We start from the raw sequence: 21,282 nt of genomic DNA, 5'->3' as shown, positions 1-21,282 counted from the left end.
AAAATACAAAGATCCGAAAGGGTACATATTAAAACTGAGGTGTTAACTGCACTTACAGATGCAAAATGGATAAACGTAAAAAAAAAAAGATTTAAAAAAAGTTGCCATCCGTTGGAAAACGCTGGATCCGTTGTGTACTCATTGCATACCCGTTATCCATCGACCATATCCGTCTACTGTGATTTCATCTGTGCAAAAAGTTTTGAGCTGCACAAAACTTTTAGAACGGCCCTTTTCCGCCGTGTATATACGATGTAAATCCGCAATATACGTCCCATATGTCCGTTATCATCCGTCAAACGTCCGCTGTATCCTCTCTCTGCATCCTCTGGGCATCATCGCAACTCAAATCCACTGCAGCTGAACAACGGAAAGAGGGAGGAAAAGCAAGGTTTTTTTCTTCCATATTTTCCCCGATCAGCCGCTCAAAGTTGATTTATTTTATTATCAAAGTTTGTTTCTTTGAAGGGGTTGTCCCAGTGGCGTAATGAGCCAAATATTTTGAGGGGGCTCGATAAGGCGTATTGCGTAAAATTAATAAGTTACGAGCGAGCAAGCAAAAATTTTGACATTTTTATTACAAAAATCCAAGTCCGTGATAGATTTTAATATAATACTTGGAAAATAATATCACATTTCACCCTTATCCCTTTCCTTTTCTCTTTTTTTTTTTTTTGGGGGGGGGGGGGCAAAACGCCCATGTCCTAACAGTAATTTCTTAGCTTTATTCTTATAAAAAACATAAATGTGTACTAATTTCATAAGCCCTACGTAGACAGTGTGAGTGCGAAGTGCGAGCTAGACAATTTTGAAATTTCATGTATTTTGTCCTTAAAATTGAACATTATGGGCAATGTTTGAGAACCTGAACAAGATGCTATGTAACTAGATAATTACTGCGAGCGCGAAGCGCGAGCATAATTTTTTTTTAAATAATGCGTTCTGGCCTTGTCGAAAAGGGACCTGTTAAGGACGTTTTGCAGTTAACCATTAAGACGATACATATTTTAATGATTAAATATTGCGAGCGCGGAGCGCGAGCTGAATTTTTTTGACGTTCCGGCCTAAAAAATTAACGTTCTATGCACTTTTTGTAATCATGAACGGTATAAGTATATAACCACACAATTGATGCGAGCGCGAAGCGCGAGCAGAAAAATTGAGATTTCAAACCTAAAAACGGGACACTCTCTTCATGTTTTGTAAATCATGAAAAAAATGTTGGTATCTTCCTACATTGATAATGCGAGCACAAAGAAAGCGTGAGCAGAAAAAAATTGATATTCTGATCTGAAACTTGATATAGGCTTATAATGATTTAAATAGAGAACAAGCTGCGTATCTGAATAAACATGCGTGCGCGCGCGTGTTTCAGATTTCGACCTAGAATCTGGGCATTCCTTTTTTCATGATGAAAATCATTAAAGCGAGCGCGAAGCGCGAGCTTAAGATATTTGATATTCCGACCTGAAAAAAGGGTAAATTTAAGCTCTGTATTACAAGCACTTTGTAGGAAAATTGTGAGGTGGATATGACTCACAGTTAAAAAAAGATCTGATATGTTTCACTATTATCTGATTATTACTTTGAGTTTTGACATAGGACAGGGACATTTTAAGAACATTCTAAGAACATCGTCATATGAAAATGATAACTATATCTTCCTATTTATCTTCCTAAGCGGGAGATTAAACTTGTCGATATTCCATTCTGAAAAAGTAACAATGTGATTATTAAATTAATATCTTATTTATTAATCTAATAAGCCTGATGAATGCGCGAAATCTTTTAATTTATTATGGCCTGAAAAATTGATATTTAAAGCACTTTTGTAATTATGAACAAGATGCATTAGTTAATATATTTTCAACAATCAATGCGAGCGCAAATCGCGAGCCGGAATTTTTGTTATAAACTGTCATGAAATGGGGATTTTAAGTAGTTTGTTATAGAATTAATATTGAGATATACATATCAAATCATCAATCAAAATGCGAGCGTGCAGCGCTGCCGGATAGCTGTTACGTTTTGACAATTCGACCTGAATAGGGATATTTGAGAACTTTATGGAATAAAGGAATATAATAGGTACCTGACAAATCAAATTTTGCGAGCGCGCAGTGCGAGCATAAAATGTTAATATTCAGAAGATAAAAGATAAATTTTTACAGAGCACTTTTTAAAAATCAATTTGTAAATCAAACAAAATAATTAAAGTTCGATTTCCGAGCTGAAATATGTTTTTGTATTATGACTTCAAAATTTGATATTTAAGCTCCATACTGAGCAAGATATATAAATCACCTAAAAGGCAATGCGAGGGCGAAGCGCGAGCGAAAATTTTGTACTCTATTATTGTCATGAAATATTATTAAATTATTTTCAAAGTCTTCCCCTCATCTTATTTTATTCACTCGTCTTCCTCTTATGTTTCCCCTTCTTTTTTTCTTCTCTCTTCTCTCTTTTTTTATTTCTTTCCCCTTTTTTTCTTTTTTTTTGCTCCGCCAATAGGGGGGGGGGGGGGGGGGGGCTGGGCCCCTCGCCCCCTGGATCCGCCTATGGTTATAATAGCACGGAAATAGAAAGTGTATGCATCTCGTAAAGTAATCAACCCCACCCCCCCCGTAACCACTTTCTGAGCTTTCGTCAACTTCCCCCACTTCCATCCGCTATAAGCTTCCGATGAACATCCGTTTAACATCCCCGCTATCAGATACTGCACACTTCCGTTCTCTTCTGTTATGTTTTCAATTTTTTTCCCGCTAATTTTGTCCATTTTATTTCTGGAGCGGATGAAAACGGATAGAGCCACCCCCGAAATTTTGATCGTCCGCTGTGTCCGTTATAAAGTTCTGTGACCATCGCCCATCGGTTTTAAAATTACACTTTTGAACATAACACCAAAGAGTGTTACTTAAGTAACAATCAAAGGTGTTGTAATTACACCCATGAAGTGTTGAACTAACACTGTACTTTAAACACCGGAGTAATGACTGGTATAGTTCTGTATATTTAATTCGGTGAACACCCCCAACACTCAGTTTTTGCCGAGTTTTTGCTGCGTGGAAAAGGGCTGAAGCGGCCGAGTATATCGTGTTTTTTTTTTAAGGCGTTAGCCCTCGAACGGCACTTCTATCTTGCAGGGATTGAATGATACATCCGGCCCGGGGGGGGGGGCACTCGACCAAAAAAGTGGTAGGGGTGTGCCGCGGGCGAGACAAAAAACGAGGGCCTTGGAGCGGGCTTATTGTAAAAAGGAGGGTCCTCGGAACGGAATTCGGAACTACAATTTTGTGAAAACGGGGGTCCTTGGAACGGATCGCCAGCGTGCGAGTACGTGCGTATGTACCCCTATGGAACGGGCATGCGTGCATGATGCATCCAGCGCGGCCTTCGCCGGGTGCGCTAGCGCAGAGACGATGGTCGGACAGCGCTCGGCGGCCGCTTTTCACCAAAATTGCAGCGGATCAATGCGACCGGAACGGCGTAACGAAAAATATGCGAAGCTTTGGAGCGGATTTCTTTCTTTTTTTTTTCTCGATAAGAACAAATTGCTATGCCTTGGAGCGGCTTTCTTTGTTTTTTGTCTCAATAAGACAAAAATGCTATGCCTCGGAACGGAAATTTGAGTGTGAAAATGGGGGTCCCCTCCGCGGCACATACCCACTATGCATTATATACTGAGTGCCCCCCCCCCCGGGACATCCGGGTGGACCGTATAGCGTAGTGAGGGACCAATCGAATTCTGGATTCAGTTTCAATCCTAAAAAAAATAAATCTCGAGGGATTTAAATTTAAATTCTTTAAGATTTTAAAAATGAAATTTAAGGATGAAAACAAAATCCAGAATTCGACCGGTCCTTATATTAACGACAATCAGTCCACCTGCAAGAATTATTTTAAATCCCTGTAATTCACACCCTTTAATTTCACTGTAAAAACTGTGGTGTTAAAACTGACACCAGTTGGTGTTAATAGAAGACCACAAAATTACACCCTAGATATTGCACCAGAGAGTGTAAATGTAATAACCAAAGGTGTTGCAATAACACCTATAGGTGTTAAAGTAACTCTGTCAATTTAACACCAGTGTAAAATAAATGGTGTGGTCCTCTATGTACACCGGTTAACACCACAGTTTTTGCTGTGTTTTAGAGTGAAACGTAGAAAGAGGAAGGGTGAAGAGCAAGAGAGAATGGGTTGATAGCAGATTTTATCCTGTGAATGGAATCATTAATTTGAGAGGAATAGAGGAAACACAGATAAAAAACGAGATCAATGTAAAGGGTGAGGAGAGGGGATGGGACGGGAGATTAAGAGAGAGTGGATTAATGAATATACAGGTCGGTCATCTCTTGGTGGAAAAAATAATTTTATTTCCATCTTCATGATTATTCACGAGGCTTATTGTCCACACAGCGGGGGACTATCCAAACCACCCAACAGCCTTTCACGACCGTCAAAAATGATTCAGATTTTGCTGTGTTTTAGCAAGGAGAGTGATATCTCCTTGGTTTTAGAGTGAAACGTAGAAAGAGGAAGGGTGAAGAGCAAGAGAGAATGGGTTGATAGCAGATTTTATCCTGTGAATGGAATCATTAATTTGAGAGGAATAGAGGAAACACAGATAAAAAACGAGATCAATGTAAAGGGTGAGGAGAGGGGATGGGACGGGAGATTAAGAGAGAGTGGATTAATGAATATACAGGTCGGTCATCTCTTGGTGGAAAAAATAATTTTATTTCCATCTTCATGATTATTCACGAGGCTTATTGTCCACACAGCGGGGGACTATCCAAACCACCCAACAGCCTTTCACGACCGTCAAAAATGATTCAGATTTTGCCCCCCCCCCTGTTTTCGAATTCTAGTAACAGAAAAGAAATGAGATACAAACAGATATGGGGATAAAAGACAAAGAGAGAGAGAGGAAGAGGAGAGATGCGAGGTGAGGGGGAGGAGGGGGGGGGGGGCACTACTTTTTCAATTTGACATTATGAGTGTAAATTCTGTCCATTATAGAATATATTAAGCTTTGTTGACCACATCTCATGTTGTATTATTAGGCCCTATACGCAGAATTTAATTTTATTTAGCAATGCAAAGTATTCAAACTTTGAATTGGAACCGGCCTTGGAATATATGTTGATGTTTAACATGCTCTGACCATGGACCTAGGTCCATGCTCTGACAAGCTTATGAGAATGAGGTCAAATAGTTTGCAATTACATTGCATGGACGTTTCGTGTGATATTCAGTGGCGTAACAGGCGGGGGGCAGGTGGGCAAGCTGCCCCCCCCCCTGATGGCGGAGTTCACCGGGGAAAAAAAACGGGAAAAAGAAAAAAATAAGGGGGAAGAGAAAGAAATTAAGGGAAAGGGAAAGGAAAGGGAAAAAGAGGAAAGGGGGAAAAGGAAGGGGGAAATGAAAAGGAAAGGGAAGAGAAAACTATAAGAAAAAAAAATAAAAAGGGAAAACGGAAAGAACTTGGGAAAAGGAAGGAAAGAAGAACATGTGAGAAAGAACAATTTCCCCCGATATACAAATACATTAGCATGGTTAGTAAGACAGGGAAATAAATTAAAGATGACAAAAAGGCAAACAAAAGCGGGAAATGATGGCAGAATGGAATGAGGCAAAATCTAAATTGGAAAATAAAGAAAGGGGACAAGAAATTACTACCGGGCTGCTGAGGATTGAAGATAACGAGCGGGAAGAAAGAAAGATGGATGATATTATTTCGTATGAAAGGCTATCATAAACTTGCTAAATCTCCAAAGCTACCGGGGGCTCTGCCCAAGAGTCAAGACCCCGTGCAGTGGGGGCTCTTCATCTGTAACCTTTAAAGGGCTCTATAACGGGCCCCTATATGGACCCTTCCTGCATAAGCTTTGCGTTGAAGCACTGGCGTAAGGGGGGGGGGGTGGTTCCACAGCCAAGGGGGAATAAAAGAAAATGAAGGAGGCATCGAAATGAGATGAATGAAAAAAAATATATGACATGATATTTGCTATTATGATGTAAAAATCTATCATTAGAATTTCATTTCAAAAGGCCATTTTTCTTCTGGCTTGCTTCGCTCGCTGGCGACTTTTTACAAATTTTCCCACATTTGCTATGGTGTGCCCCCTCAAAGTATTTGGATGATTACGGTACACAACTGCACTGAATTTATGTGTTGTGTGAAAGCTATATAAATATACACGCAATTTGATTAAAATTAGTGGCCATCTGTAAGGTTAAATGGCTTTAATATCAAGAGGTTCCGGGACTCCATCCCGGACCCCACTCATAAAGCACTGTTGTATGGATGAGTTTGGACCATGGCCCCCAAAAGTTCTACAACCAAAAAAAAAAGGCGGAAAGAAAGAAAAGCAAAGGAAAAGTGTATAATATTTTTCTGAATATCACGTCAAAATCTATCTTCATGTTAGATTCTCATGAAAAGGTAATATTTTTTATCTCGCTCGCTTCGCTCGCTCGGGACTTATATTAAGCTACTTCTTGCCACGAGCGCCATACTGGGGCCCCTCGAGCATAATATAGAGCTTTGCCCTGATGCGCACAATCATAACAAGAATCCTGTACACCGTGGCGTACAAAATTATGTCAAAATCTATCACAAAATTTGATTTTTGCAATAAAAAAATAATGTCAAAATTTTTGCTCGCTCGCTTCGCTTTCTCGCATTTATAATATATATATATATATTTTTTGCCCAAAACTCCATATATCGCCCCCCTCAAAATTTTTGCCTTATGACGCCATTGCCTGTTCCATGATTATGACCTGGAATTTTTTTGCTCTTTCCCCCCTCCCCCCCCCCCTGGCCACCGACCCCTGTTACGCCACTGGTGATATTATAACAAGAACGATCGATAGAATTGTTTATTTTCAATTGGTCTGATGCCAATTCGTATGAGGCGCCGATTGTACCAATATTATATAGAACAATTATTTGTTATATAATCATTATTTATTAAATAATAACTATTATTTATATATAATTTACATTTTATTTGTAAATAATTACTATTATATAAAATAACATTTCTAATTATTTATATATAATTCCAAGTAATACTTCATTATTTGTAAATAATAATAGTTCGACATTCCATTATTTATAAATAATGATTATTTGTTTTTCATTATTTATAAATAATGATTATTTGATTTTCATCATTTATAAATAATGATTATTTGTTTTTCATTATTTATGAATAATTTTTATTTGTTTTTCATTATTTATAAATAATGATTATTTGTTTTTCATTATTTATAAATAATGATTATTTGTTTTTCATTATTTATAAATAATGATTATTTGTTTTTCATTATTTATAAATAATGATTATTTGTCTTTTATTATTTATAAATAATGATTTTCGTTTTTCATTATTTATAAATAATGACACTACATACTTCATTATTTATAAATAATGAAAAACAAATAATCATTATTTATAAATAATGAAAAACAAATAATCATTATTTATAAATAATGAAAAACAAATAATCATTATTTATAAATAATGAAAAACAAATAAATTTTTTTTATAAATAATGAAAAACAAATAATCATTATTTATAAATAATAAAAGACAAATAATCATTATTTATAAATAATGAAAAACAAATAATCATTATTTATAAATAATGAAAAACAAATAATCATTATTTATAAATAATGAAAAACAAATAATCATTATTTATAAATAATGAAAAACAAATAAAAATTATTTATAAATAATGAAAAACAAATAATCATTATTTATAAATAATGAAAAAAAATAATCATTATTTATAGATAATGAAAATCAAATAATCATTATTTATAAATAATGAAAAACAAATAATCATTATTTATAAATAATGGAATGTCGAACTATTATTATTTGCAAATAATGAAGTATTACTTGGAATTATATATAAATAATTAGAAATGTTATTTTATATAATAGTAATTATTTACAAATAAAATGTAAATTATATATAAATAATAGTTATTATTTAATAAATAATGATTATATAACAAATAATTGTTCTATATAATATTGGTACAATCAGCGCCTCATAAATTCGTCCTTATTCGTCCAATTACCAACTCGTCTAGGTGTACCATCAGTTCGTCCATAATCCAGTTGGTCCAATAGCCATTATAGCCCATATACCATTTGGTCTAATTTGACGAAGTTTTAATTGGGCGAACTGAATTAAAATAAAATGGGTTTTAGACCATCTGGTTATGAGACGAATTGGTGATGATTGGACCAAATGCCCGGACCAAATGGTCATTGGACCATCATTTTTGTTATACGAATTGTTGATGGGTGGAATGGCATTAGACTGAATGAAGGTAGATCAGTAGACGAGTTGGCAGTAGAAGAATTGGAAATTTACTGGTTGAATACGTAAATATGGTTTTTAGGTTTGAATTTATTGAAGAGAAATATCATGAATCCTGTTTGTCTTGCGTTTTGATACAGCGCCATCTCTTGACACCTTTTATCGCGCTATTTTTTTTAACGTGCCATCCACCAACGACCCTCACCAATAACCATGGTAACAGATACAGTCACATTTTTAATTGAAATCATCAGTAGGGCGTCACTCAAGCTTGGTATCGATTAGGCTAATGAACTGATTACAGAACTTTAGTCAATCTACATTGGAACTCTTTGGCAAGTATAGCTGTCTTTATAATAATATTGTTATGTAACAGTGACCGCATATTTTGATTACATTATGCAAATCTCTTTTACCGCTCTTTTAACAGCCCCTATTTTGCGGGATAATATACCGAACCCTCATGATATTACTTTTATTACTTATTACTCTCGCATGTTTCAGAGTTAACACTTTTGGAGAAAGGTGGCATTGCCATTTTAGTCATTTTATGTATAGGAGCAAATAGTACCCTTCCCCCCAATTTCCATCAAACTTTCACCAATTCGCCTCTGTTTTGTTTGGTTTTGTTTTAGGGAGAGAGACTTGATACGATTTTTTTTAACGATATGAAAATTTGCATGATCCACCCTCGGCAAAGCCAATACACTATACCTCGTTATGATGAAAGAAAAATGAAATAGCAGCGTGTACGTATCAAACTGCGACCATTTATTTATCAAAAGGATGAAATCATACAAGATTTTAGAAAGGACTGAAGGGCTTGGTCAGTTTAGTGTCGCCATGGGACGCCGCGACAACTTGCAGATTTCACCAACAAACACCACCTACATGTACTTAAAAAAGTAAGCAATTATATAAGTAATTAAGCAATGCAATGAAGATTTCAAGCATGTCTTGCTAGGGGAGGGGGAATGGGGGGGGGGGGGGGGGGTCACCGACCCGGCGGGAGATGGCTCCAAAACCGCCCCATCTGTACGTCAGTAGGCCTATATTTCTGAGCCCGTTGCATAAATTTTTATAAGACGGCAATTTTGCCATCCAATGGTAACTACCATGGTAACGATGATCATCAGAATCAAGCGGCCCATGCAAGATACCATCGAATGGCAACGTCATACCATAATGGTAATTTTATGCAACATTGCCGCGGTCTGGGAGAGGAACCTGGAAAATCAATAATTCCCTTTTCAAATATACGTAAATCTTTCTCAGAATCTACAACAGCGGCTCAGGGAGAATATGATATTCTGAATATCCCAATTTACAGATCCTCATCTTACCGGAATTCTTATAACTGATCCCGGGTAACTGATAGATCTTGTGTTGATATCAGATGGGGGGGGGGGGGGGTTGGGCCGGGGACTTGGGGCCATTGACCTCCCCCCCCCCCCCCCCCCATATTCACGACCATTGAAACAAGTAAAAGAGAGCAAATGAAGGGAGAGGGTGAAATATGATGGTACATATTGAATAGAGCATGTACCGGTATATGTCAAAAATCAGCTCTTTGATAAAAAGATCTAAATTTCGCTCGCTTACTTCGCTCTTCACCTATTACGCCACTGATAATTTCAAGGCAACGTGCAAAATGCACGACGTCAGCAGCGTCAACAAAATATTGGCTCTGTTCCAATTCCAAAAAGAGACAAATCGATGAGTATAGCGTTGCTTAAATTAAGTCGCTCAAAGTTATATTAATTATTTCTGTAAAATTTGGGCTTAATCAAATGGCAATTATTGAACTCCTAACACACGATATTTTTTTTAAACTGGGGCTTCTGACTGATATGATTTAGTTATATCATTATTTTGCCAAGATTTATCCGAATTTAATTTCACGAAGATGGATCTCCTCCTCAATTAATCTTTGAAATGAGGCCATCTCCATCTCGTATACAGTACTTGTATACGATCGATGAGGGAGGCTCAGGCCAAGAGGCTTAGTCTGCTCTTATTTCGTGATAAATTTCGACAGTTTTTGTGAATTTTGTGCAGTTTTTGGTTGAAAGAACGTATCGTATAATAATCATGTCTCGAATGTTGTCCAAAGATATTGCTGACATTGAGGTAAGTTGACATGATTTATAGTTAAAAGTGTGTTATGGTTGTGGAGCTCCGCCTCCGCATCGCACTGGCGTGAAGCTGGCAGTGAAATCGGGGCGATGCAATGCTAGCGCGGTGATGGGGGTCTTTTCTGCGTGCAATACGTGCCGTGGTAGAAGTCGTGGCAGGCTAGCATGCACGAACCATTTTGTCGATGATGCTTGACGTTGTTGATGAATGTTGTCGGAATCGTCACTAGTCTATTCACTGCTGTATATTTGCCCATGTTGCAGAGAGACTATTGTCCATTCCAATCCAATAATCATGAGTGATAATGTCTGATAGACTTTTTTTGTTTTTGATTAACAGTAAACACTTCATAACAACAGTAACACGGCTAGTATATTAATTATTATTAAACACTGTTTTTTGAGCTTTGCTTATAAAGGCTGTATTTTACTTACGGTACTTAGGGAATATACTGAACAAAGTCATTTATTATCACTTAGTATTCAGTTCCAAATTCCTTCTCTTTACTTGGCCGGATCATGTCCTGGTGGGTCGGCATTGAACTTGTTGAAGTTCACTGGTTCACATCTCCAATACTTGTCCAGTCCATTCTCGAAGGTGTAGACAATATAACGTTAATGTGATAAATTAAAAATGGGAGAAACTAAAAATATTGATTTCAATTTTTGTCTCACCTGCATAGCAGAGTGCGGCGGCGTCAACACCATTTCACCAAATCTTAACCAAAGGTTAAGTTTTGAAATGACATCATAACTTTAAAAAAAAGAATGGACCTAGTTCATAAAACATAAAAGTAATCAAGTATCACTGAACATCTTTTGCGAATTGAAGGTCACCTGACCAAGGTCAAAGGTCAATGAACTTTGGCCATGTTGGGGGTATCTGTTGAATTACCATCATAACTTTGAAAGTTTATGGATCTGATTCATGAAACTTGGACATACATGTAAGAGTAATCAAGTATCACTGAACATCCTGTGCAAGTATCAGGTCACATGATCAAGGTCAAAGGTCATTTAAGGTCAATAAACTTTGGCCAAGTTGGGGGTATTTATTGAATTACCATCATAACTTTGAAAGTTTACTGGTCTAGTTCATAAAACTTGGACATAAGAGTAATCAAGTATCACTGAACATCCTGTGCAAGTTTCAGGTCACATGACCAAGGTCAAAAGTCAATGGACTTTGGCCATGTTGGGGGATCTGTTGAATGACCATCATAACTCTGAAAGTGTATGGATCGAGTTCATAAAACTTGGACATAAGAGTAATCAAGTATCACTGAACATCTCATGCAAGTTTAAGTTCAATGAACTTTGGCCATTTTGGAGGTAATTATTAGATTGCTGTCATAACTTTCAAAGTTTATAGATATACTTTATAAAATGTGGATATAGGGGTAATCAAGTATCACTGACAAGTCTTGGGTTGCATGATCAAGGTCAAATGTAATTTATTGTCAATGAACATAGTATTGTACATCATAAATGGTGTTTTTTGTGAATAATTATTTTATAGTAGTTTTCAAAGCCAGCACTGCTGTTATATTGGATCGCATGATGCAGGTGAGACTGCCAGAGGCGCATTACTTGTTATTGAGAGTAACACCTTGGCATTATTCCTGTGGAATTAGGAATTATTTCATAAGACTTTTCTTGACTAATATTGTCTTTGAAATGATGCTTGTAATGATGCAGTATTGACATCGACAAAAAGATGAGCGTTTTGTCATTTGTGTAAAGAAATCTCTGTAAAGACACGCTAGCGCATAGTGCAAGAGTATTTGAAGTCAATCAATTGAAGCAATCTCACTCCTATGCCACACCTGGCAGAATTGATTTTCATTGGTTGAACGAGATGTAAACTTCTAATTGGATATTGCTTTATCTCACTGATTTTAATGGAGATAAGATATTTTATTTTATCTCAGATGACATAGATCCTCATACATGTATTTTTTTTAATTTAGAGCAAGAATTTAAAAATACATTTTTTAAAGAGCATTGTCATACTACATTTTGTATTTTGTATTTTTTGTGTGATCATGATTTGAATTTTTGCACTTCAAAGAAAATATTTAGGCCTAAAGTAAAAATTGTGAAGGTAATCCGATTTACACTGTACATATTTGTTAGTGTATGTTATTCGCTTTGACAGTTTAAAGCAACCCTCATGTTTATCTGTAATTATCATTTTGTAGAATTTGTTGGCCCTGAACCCAACCGTTCCATCCCATGCTAAAGTGGTCGTGACCAAAACAACCAAAGAAAACAGGAAGTACTGGAAGCGCAATGGACCAAAATCATGTGCGGTAAGTAGGCCTAATGTAGATGATTCCCCCCCCCCTCCTACCCCCACCCCCACCCAACATCCCTTTTCATTTCAATTAATGCAGGGCTCGACAATAGCTGTGGCCCGGGGCAACCAAAAATGAGGGTAGGGCCACCAAAATTCTGCAAAAGCCCACACTTGGTGGTCCAGTTGGGCTACCAGAGTTTTTGTAAATTGTAATGTTTTCTATTGTTTTAGGGCCACCAAGAATGTGAAATGGATCATTTTGGTGCAAAATTTGGGCCATCAAAAAAAAGTGTGGAGCCTCGATTAATGTCTCTAGAATTGTCTTTTTAAAGCCTGTAAGCTTAACTCATGAATCCTACTTACTGACAGGATGGGTCAATTTGACCATGGACCTATGATTTGACCAAACTACATGAAATGTGTGATTGCTGTGCAACCGCCTTTTATCACAATACATGTAAGTTGCTGGGTGACATAATGAAGTCATTGGCATCGATCTTACGAGTTGTAAAATTATATTGAAATCATTGTGATGTTTTAAGTGTATCCCCTCCAATAATTTTCTCACGTCCGAGAAGCTATCAAATTTATTTATTAGCATACATGTAGTTTTATATTTCAAAACACTTAAAATGTTGCTAAGCTTGGTTGCTCTAGACGTTAATATGATTAAGGTTTAACTTATACGTGTTATTGTACACATGTATGCAAAAAATGCAATTGAAGGCCAGCATTGGCATTGATATTTTATATTTCGTCTACATGTACTTTTCAAATACTACAGTATAATTGATACCACATTGGCTATTAAAACCCATTTAGTCTACTATCAAGTATCAGCTTGGTCTAATAGCCATTTGGTCCACTCTACACTCGGTCTAATACCCACTTTCTACTTGTTATTTAGTCTAATGCCCACATGGTCAAATATCCACTTCATTTACTTAATATTTTGCAGTTTTTCAAATGAAAATTTGTTCAGATGTACATGTACGGTTCATCTATCATAAAGCGGTGCAAAACCAAGTGGATATTACACGAAATTGGTATAATCTAACTGGAAATTTGATAGTCAAACTGGTAAATGTGCTACACTGCACATGAAATGACAAGTGAACAAGGGTTAGAGTCTAGACCATGTGAGATGAGATCTAACAGAAGGAGACAAGCAGGTACAGTGTGCTACATAACTTTTTAGAAGCACTTGCCCTGTCGGGCAAGTAAATTTTTAAATAGTTGGAATATAGTTGCCCGAAAATCTATTTCATTTGCCTGAAAAAATCCTTGAAAAAAAAGTTTTACCTCTTCAAACGAAAATATTGCGGTTTTATAAACCATTGACCTTTTTTTTTTTGACATGAACTGATGTACAGTACCTTGTTCTTGCATTTTTTTTACAAAGTGATTTTATCTTGCTCAATATGACCAAGTTTAGGTTCGATATATAATATCGACCCTAATTTGGGTAATTCTACTGTGAGAATTTGACCTGCCCGATTCGGGCAAGTACTTTTGGTCTTTACTTCAAAACACTGCCCAACTAACTTTTACTTGCCCCGGGCAATCGGGCAAGTGCTTATGTAGCACCCTGAGGTACCTGGAGACCAAATGCCGGTATACCAGCATTGGGCCATGTCCTGCCACGATCGGCTTAAATTAAAGTGTAAAAGTAGAAAAATAACAACAGAAGTTTGATGGAGAAAAAAAAACTGATGTAGCTTCTTTTCATCCAGTCATGATGTTTATGAAGAAAATAAATCAAAAGAACTGGGGGTACATGTATGTTCATCTCACTGTTGCGATGTTTCACAATTACCAGTTGGCTTCTGTGGGGAATGATGATTGTCATTTGCCCGAAGAAGCCATTTGGCAATTGGTCATTGGCAGAACTTTAAAACAGTGAGTTGTTATTTCCAGTTCTTTGATTTATTTTCTTCATTTTGATGGAGAAACATATGTCAAGCTACATGTATGCCTATCAGGTCAGGGTAACATTTTGTTAAAGTACTTGTCGGATGTTTTATCTGACAGAGTCTTGTTTTATCCAACAGTTACCATAGTAACAGTGTTTCTCAGCCAATCAAAATCAAGGAAAGTTGTAAGATCTGACAACTTGTTGGACAAAAAGTGTTGGTGAAATTCTCCCCTGATGCCTATTCATGTCACGAGTGTGTGCCAAAAACGACAGGAATGAATGAACGACAAAATTTCTACAATCTTCCCTGTGTAAAATACGGCATTTCATATATTTCGAATGCTGTATGTTTGGCCCTATTATGTACTCCAGTCTCTAAAGGCGAGGTCAGCACAGTCGAATTCCTAAAAAAATGATTGCATTGTTGCAACAATAATAAAGGAGAATCAAAGAGGATGTGAACAGTGACAGCTCTGCTTTCATAGGGGGTCCTCTTTGTCTAACCAAGCTTGAAAAGAAATTGCTTCAAAGTCATTGATTGAGCTTGGTCAGGTGCTGGGCGCGTCAATAGAAGAGTGCAAAATGTTTGGAAAGGAAAACTCTGAAGGAGAAGTTTCTCACGGATTGCCGGCAATTTTTAACAGTCTTTTCTTTTGTGCATGTAACAACTCTAGACTCTTGAAAGTTTTATATCTGAAACTGTTCAGTTCTTTTTAAAGGCCGAGTTTGATTATACATGTAGTCATTTATACACTTATACTTACAGAACTTTTGGTGCCAGAATAAAAACGTTTGTTGTTCTGTTATATTTTGTCTGTATCAGCCTCCCCCCCATCAAATATGAGAAAGGACTAATTTCCCTTTCCCTTTATTAAATTAAAAAAAGAAAATCCCTTGCAAGCCGCCATACTAATCTGCCTTTGTTCATTATCATTCAACACAGAAAGTAACTTGCCACTATCAACATAATAGTGCTTGTGTTCATAAGAATAGTTTTTAACCCTGCACAGTTGTATGAACTTGAATGTGGTAAGAAACAAAAGGTGGATATTGATTAAAAATAATAATTTTTGAGAATTATCATTTGATTTCAACAACCAAAGAGAATAAAAGTCATACAGACAAAAAGTATCTATGGAAATGGTAATTTAGGCCCTGCATGTTTCACAGCATGAATCTACCTGAAAGATACTCTTGGTGACAAACACATCACCAGAATTATTAGGCCTGGGAGTAAATATGAATCATCAGTACATTCGATCAGTTAATCGACAATCTGCAACCGAATACTACTTTTTACACAAGTTTATGACTAATCCAATGTTTGCCAGATGTTGATTACTGATTTCAGACATTAGATTATCAAAAGTACTTGGCTATAATCTTTGATATTTGAAAACAAACTGCAAGATGACAAATGAAATTTATGCTAAAATTTAATGAATTTCCAAACATTATAACTCAACACTGATACAGTGTATCTGTGCTGGCGACCCTTGCATCATTCAGCTGTATTGATGTGCACGTCATGGGTGCTGTACTGGGACACTCGACTGAGTCAGCTCGCTCATTTAAAGTGACCAACGGTAGGTCATGTAAAACTAAATAGACCAACTTTTTGTGATTTCCGATAATCCTTGAATCTTGATTGTTCTAGACAATTGTTTACCCTGAGGAACAACCAAATGGCAAACAGGGTATTTATCCCAGGCCTATGTTCAGAGACATCAGTCTCAAGAAATTTGAATTAAACTGTTCCAAATCAAATAAACCAATATACATATGTACCAAAATGATAATGAAATATATTGCATTTTTCTACTTATTGGCCCAAAGTCACACAAAAAGATTTTTAAATCCTTCCCTGGCTTTAGCCCCCACCAATATGTATGGCAGTGTATCCTATTGCCGGACACCTTTATTTCAGTGCTTTAAAAATGACAACTAGAGGAAATACAATCAAGAAAAATTCACACTTGCTATTCCAAATATTATGAAAATCATGAATATGATAAAATTATTTTATATTTACCAACCATTTTCTTTACATCGCACTTGCCGCATACCCCTCCACGAAAAACAATTATTTTCGTGCGCGACAAATTACATCATGATTCCGGACGCGCGCCAGACAGGTAAAGATATCCTTGATTATAATGATGTCAGAACAAATTTTTGTGATTTTTTTCTTCTTATATCATATCATGAGTAAATTCTAAGTATTATTTGCTTTTTTTATATCGAATCTGAGCAGATGTTGGTAATAAATTCGTGTTTGATAACTTATTTTATTTTTTCTTGTTAGCTGCATGTTCCATGGCACTTTCCAATAATAATTATGCTCGCGTTCGTAATGTGACGCTCATCAAGTTCTATCGATGCGCTGCCGATCGACGGCTCTACTCACGGTAAACCTCGCGCACGGGTACCTTGAGAACTAGCCGTCGACGATCACCCACAATACACCACACCTCATCATTCGATCGAAGGAGTGGACGAGATTGAAATTCGGCAAATCAGGCCCATATTTCCGTTAGAAAATATATCAATTGTTAATACAAAACTATGTTATATGATATTTTAAGCATTTTCTGTCATTTTTAGAGATAATTAGGTAAAAGTTGGATTTTTCGCCTTGTTTTTGCAATCTTGTTCTAAGTATTGCTCTGTGAAATTGAATTGCGGAAGTCTTACGGTACGAATTTGTTTTAGAACGCAGTAATATGCGCGTCCGGAATCATAATAGTGTCCGGTAATACAATACGTGACTATACATGTACATGCAGATTTTTGTCTCACCTGCAAAGCAGAGTGAGACTATAGGCGCTGCTTTTCCGACGGCGTTGTCAACATTGAAATCCTATAAAACCAAGTTTCAGTTTTTGAAATGTCATCATCATTACTTTGAAAATTTATATAATATGGGCATATTTCATGAAACTAGGACATACTTGTTAAAAAGGGTAAGTATCGTCACTCATCTTGCGTTAGTTTCAGTTTTTATCTTATATTACCACACCTCTGTACCAATTAAAATTAAGTCATGCAAATGGATGGGTTGCCATTGAATCCTGTTGCACTCTTTGTCACAATGATTAGATATTCATTTTGATTGTGAATAGAAATTCATGGAGGTTGAATCATACAAACTTCCCCTATACATCTGTCACCTGGCTCTACTTCATGCATGGAGAGCCTTCAACTTTGTATTGTAAATAACAGAGTTTGAGAGTTTACAGTGACTGTGTGTTTAATTAAATGCACCATTCCATCAGCAATTAGTATGACAATATAATGTCCATGTTGATTCACCGATTCAACCAGATTTTGTCCCTTTATGTACATGTAGTTTACTTGTACTTGGGACTTAAAAACACAAAGTGAAGTTCAATGTAATACCACTGTACAAAATGAAATTACTGACGGTCAGTATGAACACATACTGCATATTTACTCTCAATGATTGATTGGCCCAAATTTACACGCACAATTTTTTTTTAATCCCCCAGTTTAAACCCCCACCCACCTTCATGCCCATTTATTTTAATTCATAAATTGTGCACACCCACTGAATATGATCAAGTTTTGTAATGCCTGTCTATGCCCAATGGGATTTCTTTATACATGTACACTGTATACAATAAATATGCTATTTTAGTGCTCTTAGAAATCAAATTTAAAGGTCAAGTTCGCCTCAGAAAAATGTTGATTTGAATCAATAGAGAAAAATCAGACAAGCACAATGCTGAAAATTTCATCAAAATCGGATGTAAAATAAGAAAGTTATGACATTTCAAAGTTTTGCTTATTTTTCACAAAATAGTTACATGAACGAGTCAGTTACATCCAAATGAGAGAGTCGATGATGTCACTCACTATTTCTTTTGTTCTTTATTGTTTGAATTATACAATATTTCAATTTTTACGAATTTGACAATTAGGACCTCCTTGACTGAACCACAAAATGTTAAAATAATGGAATTCCACGTGTTCAGGGAGGAATGAAACTTCATTTCACATGACAATGACGAGGAAATCAAAATGTTTTATATTTAATATAATAAAATACAAAAGAAATAGTGAGTGAGTGATGTCATCAGTTCCCTCATTTGCATACCGACCGAGATGTACATATACGGTAACTGTTTTGTGAAACGAAGCGAAACTTTAAATGTCATAACTTTCTTTTAATATTTTACATCCGATTTCGATGAAATTTTCAGCGTTATGCTTGTTGGATTTTTCTCTTTTTATTCAAATCAAGTTTTTGTTGGGGTGGACTTGTCCTTTAAAGGAAGTTTGTACCTCTCCTACAGGTACATCGTAAATCAAACCTCCCTATTGTGACTTTAGGTCAGTGTGAAGTACATCTGGAACAAGGTCAGGTCAGAGTGTTAACTTGACCTGTTTAGGGAAGGGGGGGGGGGGTATTCTGCAGACACAGACCCATTGGCCCGAATTCACAAAAAACCTAGCTCCTGGTTTTTGGTGGTTTAAACCCCCTCCTGGTTTAAACCGTGGACTAAAAAACCCAGGAGGGGGTTTAAAATTCCTTTGTAAATTCGGGCCTTTGTTTTCACAGTTTTTAGAGTGCATAATGCAGAGTCTGAAGTAGTGAGACTAGATTCACTATGTTCTCTGGCTGGCTACAGACAGAGAGAGCTTGGCTTCTGCTAGTTTTCACTCCAGACATGGTACAATTGGTTTAAGTGTCAAATATGAGTCTGTGCGTGTAGAGTACTAGAGGGAGGGGGTGGGGGTAGGGGGGGGGAGAGGCTGGTATTAAATCCACAGTTGAACACCCAGATACTGCTACAGAGAGAGCAATTTACAGTATTCCATCATTTGTAAGGATTCCGCAGATAGGGCATTGAAATGTGGAGAGGGAAAGATCGAGGGAGAGGAAGGCCGAGCAGTATCAAATACAACGTAGGGCTACAGGGAAAAGAATGGCCATGGCCTTAACTACAAACTTGACCCTGTACTGAAACCCATGTTTCTCCTCAATTGGTAAATAGAGGAAAATGAAACCTTTGGAACAAGATAGCTTGTGCGAAAACACAAAAATCAAAGAAACAGCTCAACAAAAGTTTGAGAAAAAGTAAATAAATAATAGAAAGTTATGAGGATTTGAAGTTTAGATCATTATTGTAATGTAGATCCTCACATTGGCAATGCGACGAAGATGTGTGATGTCATGTGAACAACTTTCTCATTAATTTGGTATAAATGCCTCTTTTATTACATCTACATGTAATAGTAGATCATATATTCTTTCTATAGGAGGGCATGTAATACAGATTTTCTAAGAATACATTATAGATAAAAAGTTTGTATCACCATATCACCAAAGAAAGAGCATAAAGAGACATTTTGGGGGTAGTTGATAGTCCACCAAAGGGAAAGTTGTTCACATGTGACATCACACATCTTTGTCGCATTGCCAGTGGGATGATCTCCATAGCATTTCTGATCGCAATATTCAAATGCTCATAACTTTCTATTTATTTGTCCGATTTTTTTCAAACTTTGATGTTATTCTTTGATTTTTCTGTTTCCAAACTTTCCACATAAGCCCACTTGTTCCAAAGGTTTCATTTCCCTGTAGGGTCAAATTTCCAATTAATTGCATTTTGAGTTTTTGATATCCCTGCTATAAACCTTTGTCCAGTTATTCAAATACCTGTATTAATTGAAGAGAAATTGACAGTATTTTGGAACAAATATATTTTTCTCTCTCTTCTGTTGTTCATTATGCCATTAACACTGTGCAAAGTGGATTTGGCCTAGTGTAGTGATAGTGGTAGTAGTAGTAGTAGTAGTAGTAGTAGTAGTAGTAGTAAAATATCCATAATACTGCAAGAGGAAACTACTGTTCATTTTGATGAGCAAATCATTACAAATGTAAGGGACATTACGTATGGGAGAGGCATTTTCCCATACAGTCTCATTAAAAATTTAAGCAAATGAAAAAGGTATAAAAGAGAGTTGGTGCATGAGATTTGCAGGGCTGTGTAAAGAAAGTGCATTTGAGACAGCAAACAGAATCTAATGGAATTGGTCGTGCCAGTGAAAATTCAATATTTAATGTGTGGAGTGGAGGATTCCATTTTATGATGCTGTATCATGGTAAATAACACCAGGATCTGAGATAGAATTTCATTTTCTGCCAGCCTTTTTGTATAAAACATCGAGGCACAACAACCTGGGATCTGTCAGATATGTGACATACAGACAAATATGTATTTTTAATATTGGGGGTCTACTTCTCACAACCAACTGCCTATTGAATCTACATGTACATTGGATTTTATAAGCTTTAACCAGTACGCGACACTGGCACCGGTCCGACGGTCCCAGACCAGTAAAAATTGCTGCCAGTAACTTTTCAGACATACTGGTCCGACATGACCTAAAAATATATCAAACTGATACAAATGATATTTTCTCCTCCTTTGTAAATTATGAAAATAGTTCCCCGAAATTGAGAACTGGCTCTCATGTATAGTTTTATTTTATTTTATTATTTTTTTTTTTTGGGGGGGGGGTTGGAGCAATTAATTTTTTTTTTGTTTTTCTTTATT

General features: G+C 36.4%; 1 protein-coding gene across 1 annotated transcript in view; it reads left to right on the top strand.

The window, feature by feature from the left end:
• The first annotated feature begins 10,049 nt into the window (after positions 1-10,049).
• The window catches only part of LOC129270931 (dihydropyrimidine dehydrogenase [NADP(+)]-like), a 33,624-nt gene continuing 22,391 nt past the window's right edge, over positions 10,050-21,282 (top strand). The window contains exons 1-2 of the mRNA XM_064106925.1: positions 10,050-10,479; positions 12,686-12,796. Of these exons, the coding sequence (XP_063962995.1) occupies positions 10,441-10,479; positions 12,686-12,796 (150 nt within the window). The 5' untranslated portion in view covers positions 10,050-10,440. The remainder of the gene's footprint in view (positions 10,480-12,685; positions 12,797-21,282) is intronic.

The sequence above is a fragment of the Lytechinus pictus genome, chromosome 11 (assembly GCF_037042905.1).
Source record: "Lytechinus pictus isolate F3 Inbred chromosome 11, Lp3.0, whole genome shotgun sequence".
Classification (NCBI taxonomy): domain Eukaryota; kingdom Metazoa; phylum Echinodermata; class Echinoidea; order Temnopleuroida; family Toxopneustidae; genus Lytechinus; species Lytechinus pictus.
This window is presented reverse-complemented; position numbering and strand designations above follow the sequence as displayed.